We start from the raw sequence: 9,050 nt of genomic DNA on the forward strand, positions 1-9,050 counted from the left end.
CTGAACCTGGCTACCCTCGTGCTAATCCGGCGTGGGTCAGTGTGTAAAACCAGCGTAAACCCGAGAGGGGGCTGGCGCTAAGGTGCATCTTTAACTAGCTGCTGTCAATCTAGCTATGGCCGCTCTTATTTCCACCGAGTAAATCTGGCATCAATGCACCACTCCAGCTGCACACCAGGGTGGGTGACGGCAGGATTTGGGCCCGTGCATCATAATTACCAACAATTAATTCTCTCCCTGTAAAGCTTGAGCTCCCCTCCCCTCACTTTGCCACCCTTGATTTGGACGGCGCTGAGGATCAGGCCTCTAAAACCCGCTGAGGCTGGTTGCTCTCGGCCAGTTTCGTTTTCTGTCTCCTGTCAGTGCCGTCCCTCGGCGGCGTCCGTGGTTCCCACCGTGCGCTGAACTAGCTGAAGGTGCCTGTCGGAAGCCAGGAGACTGGCCGAGCTGGACCATTGCTCCGACCCACTAGGGCTGTTCCTGCGTCCGCCTGGAGCGAACCTGCAACCTTCAGACCCAAAGCAGCCGCTGCGGCTTAAGAGGACTTGTGTCAGCAGGGACTAGCCGCCTGTTGCAGTCCCTAAAGCCAGCCACTAGAGGGAGCCATGCTTACACTCCCTATAGGAGTGCCTTACACGTGTGGTCATGTCTCCCTCTTGTGGCCGGCCCTGGTGTCTACAGCCACCTGCTACCTAGCCCCTAATACATGGAGATATACCCATCTCACAGACCCTGAAAGGTCATCGAGTCCAGCCCCCTGCCTTCACTAGCAGGGCCAAGTTCTGATTTTGCCCCAGATCCCTCAAGGGCTGAACTCACAACCCTGGGTTTAGCAGCACAAACCACTGAGCTCTCCCTCCCCCCCCCACAGTGGTTCTCAAACTTTTGGACCGGTGACCCCTTTCACACAGCAAGCCTCTGAGTGCGACCCCCCCTTATAAACTAAAAACACTTTTTAATATATTGAACACCATTATAAAGGCAAAGCAGGGTTTGGGGTGGAGGCTGACAGCTTGCAACGCCGCCCCCCCATGTAATAACCTTGCGACCCCCTGAGGGGTCGCGACCCCGCAGTTTGAGACCCCCTGCCCTAGCGCTAACAGCAGACGCCGGTATGTTTGTGGGTCCCGAGTTCGATCCTCCATGGCGCCTGTTAGGCGTGTGTGGATGTGGTTTGTTGCATTGATCCCCCAGCTCCTGCCAGGCCAGGGCCCCGCGTGCAGCGGGGAGAGAGTCCCTTTCTGCCTTTCTCAGACCCCTCTTCTTGCTCTGACGAAGGGGGAGGCCACTAATGAGAGGGGATGGAACAGCTCTCCTCTCCCCTTTCGCTCCCTGCCTCCCTCCCTCCTGCTCCTCGGCCTTTCCCTGGCCTGGCGATGGGGCTGAGAATAGCAACGGTGTCGGTTCCTGAACCGGAAACATGGGGGGCGGCCTGGGCGTGGGACGCAGAACGGAGCGGCCACCTGTCCCAGTCACTTGACAAGTCCCTGGCTTCTGAACAGGGCCAAGCGGCTCAATCGGCCCTGGGGGGGGGGCAGGGGCTGGGATCGGAACCGGCTGGCTAGGCTGGCTTCAGAACCGGAATTGGAACAGCTGGGAAATAATCCAGCTCAGTGCTCGGGGGGGGAGGGGGAAGGGGGGTTGCTTCAACAACTCACCCCCACCCTGTTGTCTCCCCTCCCGGCTCCGTTCTCTGCTGCTTCTTCCCCCCGCTTTCTATAGCCACCCCGAGCTTCCCCTCCCCCCTTCAACCCCGCCCTTTCCCTCCATCCCTCCCTGTGCCCAGGGAACGCCCCTGGGCTCTGCTGCAATACCAGGAATGGTTAAATCATCTCCTCCTCTCCCTCAGGTTCTCCTGCAATCTCTGCCCCCAGCCCTCTCCCGATCTCGCCGGTTTGATACCCCCAGGTGCCCCCCAGTGCTCAGGAATGAATGGGGATGGGAAACCAGCCCTGCACCGGCCTTGTCTAGGGGTGTGTAGTTACAGGGTAACCTCATGGGGTTGGCTGAGGGGTAACCAAGGCGCCTGCTCCGTGCCGAGCCGGGACTCGGGAGGCCTGGGTTCTCCTCCCAGCTCTGCCGCTGACCCGGGGCTGGTCACGTCTCACTGTGCCTCAGTTTCCCCTCCCACCCTGTACGTGTCTTGTGTAATCAGACTGTGACCTCTTGGGGGCAGGGACTGCCCCGCTGTGTCTTTGTACAGCCCCTAGCACAGCAGGGCCCTGGTCTCTGTTGGGGCCGCTCAGCGCTACCATCAGAGATAATAGCGTGAGGACAAGCCTGGCCAGCACACGCCGATCCCCCTTGTTGCCATCACGTTCCTCCAGCCCATGTCCCCCAGATACATCCTGTGTCCTGTCCTGCTCGGGGCTGGGCTCCCACCTGGGGCCCAGCTCACCTCCTGGGGGGATCTTTCCTCGCCGCGTGGCCGGACTCCACGGGATTTCAAGGGCAGGCGGATGCTCTGCGCCAGGGAAGGAGGCGGGGGGGTCTTGCTGTGTGATATGGGGACCCAGGGGGCGTCCCCTCCAGTGTAACACGCTGGGTTGTGTTTGTGTCCCTGCCCCAGGCGGATGTTCCCGTTTCTCAGCTTCAGCCTCTCCGGGCTGGACCCCGTGGCTCACTACAGGGTCTGCGTGGACATCGTCCTGGTGGATCAGCACCACTGGAGGTACCAAGGCGGGAAGTGGGTCCAGTGCGGCAAGGCCGAGGGGAACATGCCAGGTAGGAAGGAGAGATCCAGGCCCCTTCCCCCCCCTCCTCCAGTTATCTCGTTCATGGGGCGGAACCAGGGGGGTGGGTACGGGGGGGGTGGTCGGTGCTTGCCACTGTCTCCGGTTCTCTTGAGAGAGTGGGGAGCTCCCACGGCCAGTGCTCCTGCAGCGCCCCCTGCTGGGAGAGCCAGGCGCCCCCTCCCCCAGCCACTGCTCCTGAACCCCCCCTGCAGCGCCCCCTGCTGGGAGAGCCAGGCGCCCCCTCCCCCAGCCACTGCTCCTGAACCCCGCCCCCTGCAGCGCCCCCTGCTGGGAGAGCCAGGCGCCCCCTCCCCAGCCACTGCTCCTGAACCCCCCCTGCAGCGCCCCCTGCTGGGAGAGCCATGCGCCCCCTCCCCCAACCACTGCTCCTGAACCCTCCACCCCCTTGCAGCGCCCCCTGCTGGGAGAGCCAGGTGCTCCCTTCCCCAGCCACTGCTCCTGCACCCTCCCCTGCAGCGCCCCCTCCCCCAGCCACTGCTCCTGCACCCTCCCCTGCAGCGCCCCCTGCTGGGAGAGCCAGGCGCCCCCTCCCCCAGCCACTGCTCCTGCACCCTTCCCTGCAGCGCCCCCTGCTGGGAGAGCCAGGGGCCTCCTCCCCCAGCCACTGCTCCTGAACACCCCCCCCCCCCTGCAGCACCCCCTGCTGGGAGAGGCTGGGACTGGACTAGCCAGAGCTCCCCCCCATAGCCAACACTCCTGCATCATTCCCTGCAGCGCCTCCTGCTGGGAGAGGCTGGGCCTGGGGTAGCCGGGAGCTTCTGCACCATTCCCAAGAGTGGCACCTGCTGTAGCAGCTGTGTTGGGGGGCAGATGGGGGGGGGGCTTGCTGTGACCTGAGAGCTGGTTCCTGATTGGGGGAGGGGGCGGGGTTTAGATTTCAAGCAGCAATGGCCAGCGTCTCGGGGCTGCCTTTTCCCTTGCGGGCGGTGGAGCTGGATCCGTGTTCCCCGAACAGAAGGAGGGAGCAGGGTGACCTGATGTTCCGATTTTGGGGTCTTTTTCTTATATAGGCTCCTATTACCCCTCATCCCTTGTCCTGGTTTTTCACACTTGCTGTCTGGTCGCCCTAGTGGGGAGCTAGGGTCTGCAATTCGCCCCACCCCCAAACTCCCCTGGCGCCACAGGGCCCGGGACCAGCCCAGCAGCCGGTTGCCGTGAGGAGCAACAGGGAGCCCACCCTGCCCCCCCATCCCTCCAGCCCCAGCTGCATCCCCCCAGCACTCGCCGCATTCCCAGGAGCCAGAGTGCCCTCTTGTGGGCAGCCGAGACGGTGCAGTGGCTCCCTGGCAGGCGTAGCACCCAGGGGCCAGGGTGGGAGCCGATGGGTTATCACCTCTCTGCCCCCTGCCTACCCAGCCAGCACTTCCCAGCCTGGGCTGGAAGAGGGGGGGACTTGCTTCCCGTGGCTGGGTGGAGGAGCTGGTCCCAGGTGCTGCTCCGAGCCCTGAGCCGGAGGCACCCAGCCGGGAGGGGGCGCCGGCGGGCAGGGGCGCCGCGTCAGGCGCTGGGTGCAGGGAGCAGCTGGTGGGCCCGTGGGAGCGGCACGGCACTCAGCAGGCGGCTGTTTTGGCAGGTAACCGGCTGTACATCCACCCTGACTCGCCCAACACCGGGGCCCACTGGATGCGCCAGGAGGTCTCGTTTGGAAAACTCAAGCTCACCAATAACAAGGGGGCGTCCAATAACATCACACAGGTAAACCCTCCCCCCCCCCCAAATCACAGGCCAGATACCTGTCCCCGTCACCCGGGTAACGTCTCCCATCCCGGGCACAGGCCAGACACCCATCCCTGTCAGCTGGACAGAGACCCACCAGCCTATCTGCATTCCCCTCCAGCTTCTGGACCCTCCAGACACTACCTACTCCCCACCATCAGCTTCTCTGTGGTGTGGGGCTGACTCTCAGCACCCCTTGTGCTTTCTCTGTTCTGTTCTTTCTGTCGCCTTCCTTCCAGCTGAAGGAGCTGCCTTTTGCCCAATAGTTAGCCTGTGGAACTGCCTGCCACATGATATCGATCTAACGCTATGAATCCCACTGATGTTCCCTCAATGGCTTATCCTAGCAGGCCATGGTACCCTCAGCAGGATAAGCCTGCCATGGTCTCCCCCATAGATTGACCCGCAGAAAAGTGGGGATCACCCTACCATGGATTGTCCCAATGTCCCCCCCCACCCACTCCCAGCTGCACAGCATCCCTTATGAGCTCCGCGCCCCCTGCTCCAAGCGCCTCTCCCGTGACGCTCCCGTGGCCTGCTCTCTGCAGATGATCGTGCTGCAGTCGCTGCACAAGTACCAACCGCGGCTGCACGTGACGGAGGTGAAGGAGGGGGAAGGGGATGAGGCCTACCCCTCCGGCAACACCCAGACCTTCATCTTCCCGGAGACGCAGTTCATCGCCGTCACAGCCTACCAGAACGCCGACGTGAGTACAGGGCTCCCGCTCCTCCTTGGGCCACGGCAACCCCTTGGACACCCGGGGGCAGCCGCTAGGGGGCGCTGTGCCAAGGAGAAGGGTAGGTCTGGGGCCGCCCATGGTGCGGTTGGGTGGGGACTGGAGCGTCACGTCAGCACCCCATGGCCCGGCTCCCGCCTCATGCTGGGAAGAGCAGGGTGGGTGTCGGGGAAAAGGTGGAGCAGGGCCCGTGGTGGGAGCAGTCGGAGGGAAAAGGGTTCCTAGGGCTTTGAGGGGGGGGCAGTTGGGGGAGCACTAGGAAGATGGGGGCTGCCCTGCATCCCTGCGTCTTCCCCCCGACTCTCCCGCCTTCCCTTCTGCCCCCTCCCCAGCCCCGTGCCGCCCCCCAGACGCACTGTGAACGCGTGCCCAGCCTCTGTCCTGTGTTGTCCTAGATCACTCAGCTGAAAATCGACCACAACCCCTTTGCCAAAGGCTTCCGGGACAACTTCGACTCGTGAGTATCCTCTCCCCCTGCCCCCCACTGGCTGTCTCCCCATCGCCCCGCGGGGCCGGCCCAGCCACGGGCCAGGGGGCGGGTCTGCCTTGAGGCACTATCGTCATTGGGTCACTGCCAGGCGTTTGCCTGGCACCCCCCAGTGCTCAGAGGGCGTTGGTGGGGAGGGCAGGGAGGGGATCACTGATGCAAACATTGGGCATGCAAAGATGTGGTGGGAATGGGAGAGACGCCTCTCCCCCGGAGCTGCAAGGGTGTGTGTGTGTGTGTGTGTGTGTGTGTGTGTGTGTGTGTGTGTGTGTGTGTGTGTGTGTGTGTGTGTGTGTGTGTGTGTGTGTGTGTGTGTGTGTGTGTGTGTGTGACACACCCCCCCCTCCCAACACATACTTGTGCTGTTGTTGTTGTTCCTTCTTGGTGCGTCCTGCAATGCACATACATTCGCTGTAAGTTTATTCTTTCAAAGTGCTACTTGCGTGTTTTATTTCTCTCTTACGCTTCAGTTTTAATTCTTTCATTCTAAACGGCCTGGCCTGGCTGGAGTCATCACCCCTCTGGGAACGTTTTAAACAGAGAGATTCTCTCTAGGTTTTTTTGTGGCTACGGCTGGCGCACATCCCCGCCGTACCTCGAGAGTGGTGCCCGTGACAAAATATATTCCGCACATGGGTGGAAAAAAGCAGAGGGAACCTTGTCGCTCACTCGCCGGGGCCTGGGGCCTCTGCTGAGCTTGCCAGCACGGGGGGAGGGATGGCGACGGGCAGGGATGCCCAGCCAGGAATGGGGCCGAGACCCCCCGAACTCAGCTCAGTTACCAGAGCGCAGCTGAAGCCAGCCAGGGCCGGAGCCCAACCTGAGGCACCAGGTGCCACCCCCCGACCAGCCATCCAGCTCCAACCCCGGTGCCGCAGGGCACCCTCTCCACTCCCTGCCTGACCCCCACTTTGCGTTTGTCCCCCCCAGGATGTACACGACGGCAGAGGGCGACCGCGTGACCCCGTCCCCGCCCGACGCCACCAGCTGCCAGCAGCTCCTGCCCGGCAGCCGCTTCCCGTCCTTCCTGCACGAGCAGTACCCGCTGCCCCAGAGCCGCTACTACAACGGGGAGCCGCTGCAGCACAAGGAGCCCCCCCGCTGGTACTTCGCCTCCCAGCAGCCCCCCGCCGCCCCCCTGGATTACAGCGCCTACGAGGGGAGCTACAGCGGGAACAAGTACATGCCCTTCGGCATGAAGGCCTTCCCCCTGCCGGCCTCGCCCCACGCCACGCTGCCCTACTACCAGGAGCCCCACCCCTTCGGCTCGCCGCCTGCCGCCTGGCAGCCGCCCGCCAAGCCCAGCCCCGGGGCGCTGGGCTGGTTCCGGCCCGTGCGGGACGTCAGGCCCCTGCCCGCCGGCGAGGAGAAGGGGAAGGACGCGGAGGGCTGGGCCGAGCCGGCCTCGGTCAAGTCGGTGGACTCCTCGGACTCGGGCCTGTTCGAGGCGGAGTGCAAGCGACGCCGGGTGTCGCCCTACGCCTCCAGCGCCGAGAGCTCGCCCCCCGCCCGCAACGGGGACCTGTACGACAAGGACGGGGGCGCCGACCCCGGCTACTACGGGTTCTACGGCAACTGAGGGGGGGAGCGTTTTCCTGGTGCTGATGGGCTGGAGCTCCCCTGCCCCCCACATCATATCAGGTGTCCCCAGGGAAAGGGTGTGATGGGGGGGTGCTGCAGCCAGGTGCAGCAGAGGAGGTGAAGGGGGGAGTGAAGCTTCTCTGGGTGACTTTGCCACCCCCCCCCAGGTGCACAGTTTAAGCCTTGCCCACACAAATGTTACAGGTTGTTGGCGGGGTGTGTGTGTGCACGACCTCGGGGTGTGTGCGAGGCTGGGCCCTGCTGGCCCATATTTGTGCATTGGCACGTGTGCAAATGCCCTCTTGTGCCTGTGTGTGCGGTCGCACATGGGGGGGGGAAACGGGCAGCCACAGAGGTGCTCACACCCATGTGCATTTACACACTGACCCCCCTGCCCCAGCCACACACGAGCACATGGCCGCACACTGTTGCCTATTCACCTGCAGCGGTCGCACATACACGGGGGGGGGCTCACACCTGAGAGAAAAATGCACACAGCCGACACACTCCCCCTCTATTAAATTAGGCAAACAACCAACAAAGGCACCCCCCCCCCCTCCCCCCAAAGCACCAACAATGCAGTTACCCTCAGCCAGGAGCAACAGCAGGCGAGAGCTGCAGGTCTGGCCTGACCCTGCTTATCACTGATGCCCCGAGTGCCTGTCTTGCCAACCGCCCCCCCCCCCCCCCAAGGCCAGGGTGGGCTGGGCACAGGGGCACATTATGTCTCTTCCCCCCCCTCCCCCCCGTTGCTCGCTGCTGCCCTCCGGTGGCAACCAGTGGTGGCAGGAGCACCCTGCTAGCAGCAGGCACCTTCCGGCGCCACCCCCCCACAGCGTGCTGAGGATTTGGGCGTAACGCAGGCCTGGCCCAGTGCAGCCCCCTGCAGGCAGGCGCCAAACCACACGGGGGGGCCAAGGCTGCTCCCCTCTGGCTCTGCGGTGTCTGGCGGGGGGGGGCAGGGGGGGCCCATCAGCCAGAAATATTCATGGATCTTGCAGCATTTCAGAGCAGGGCAGGGCAGCCCTGGGTGAACCAGCCCCCTCCCTTTGCACCCCAGCTCCTGGCCTTCCGGGAGGTGGGCTCTGTTCTCCAGTTCCCAAACAGCAGGGATCCTGGCCCCCGACACCCTCCACCACTTGGCTACCTAATGATTCAGGGGCAGAGGGGGAGTTAGTTAAACGTTAAATGTTATTTTTCTCCCCTCCTTGGGGCATGCCCCGGACCGGCAATATTTGAAGCCTCTAGCCTGGGAACCCTGGAGGTGGATTTCTTCAGCCAGACAATCAGAGGACGGTGCCAGCCTGTTAGTAGCGGGCCCGGCCCTCCATGCAGCCTGCCACGCCGGGCTGCCCCCATTGCGGGCACGGGCCACCGGCAGCCTTGCCCCGCTCGCCCAAACTGTTTACACGCTGCCCGGCCTAGGCGGCGAAATGTGCGGGTCTGTTCTGGGTTGGGGGTGGGGGTTGTGCTTTGGGGGCGGGGGGAGGGGTGTGTTTGTTTGTTTTTTAAGAAAAAAAATCTTTACTTTGGAAAATATTTATTGACCCATGTACAGAATCTACACGTTCACCGTGGTTTGTTTTTTGCTTAAGACTTTCTTTAAATAAACTGTAAAGCCGTGGCGCCCGCGCTGTGTATGTGTGAGCACCAGAGACCTGGACGCACCGGGGACGGGATGGGACGGGGGTGGATGTGGTGGTGGTGGTGGGCTGCAGCTGAGCCTGGCTGGATGGGACTAGGTGCCACGCTAGCCAGGCGTATGCTGAATAC

The 9,050-nt window shown here is 63.2% G+C and overlaps 1 protein-coding gene across 1 annotated transcript in view; it reads left to right on the top strand.

The window, feature by feature from the left end:
- The window catches only part of TBX21 (T-box transcription factor 21), a 33,712-nt gene extending 24,992 nt beyond the window's left edge, over positions 1 to 8,720 (top strand). Inside the window, exons 2-6 of the mRNA XM_044999764.1 lie at positions 2,570 to 2,724; positions 4,330 to 4,451; positions 5,021 to 5,179; positions 5,605 to 5,666; positions 6,627 to 8,720. Of these exons, the coding sequence (XP_044855699.1) occupies positions 2,570 to 2,724; positions 4,330 to 4,451; positions 5,021 to 5,179; positions 5,605 to 5,666; positions 6,627 to 7,275 (1,147 nt within the window). The 3' untranslated portion in view covers positions 7,276 to 8,720. The remainder of the gene's footprint in view (positions 1 to 2,569; positions 2,725 to 4,329; positions 4,452 to 5,020; positions 5,180 to 5,604; positions 5,667 to 6,626) is intronic.
- Positions 8,721 to 9,050: the final 330 nt, after the last annotated feature.

Source organism: Mauremys mutica, chromosome 25 (genome assembly GCF_020497125.1).
Source record: "Mauremys mutica isolate MM-2020 ecotype Southern chromosome 25, ASM2049712v1, whole genome shotgun sequence".
Taxonomy (NCBI): domain Eukaryota; kingdom Metazoa; phylum Chordata; order Testudines; family Geoemydidae; genus Mauremys; species Mauremys mutica.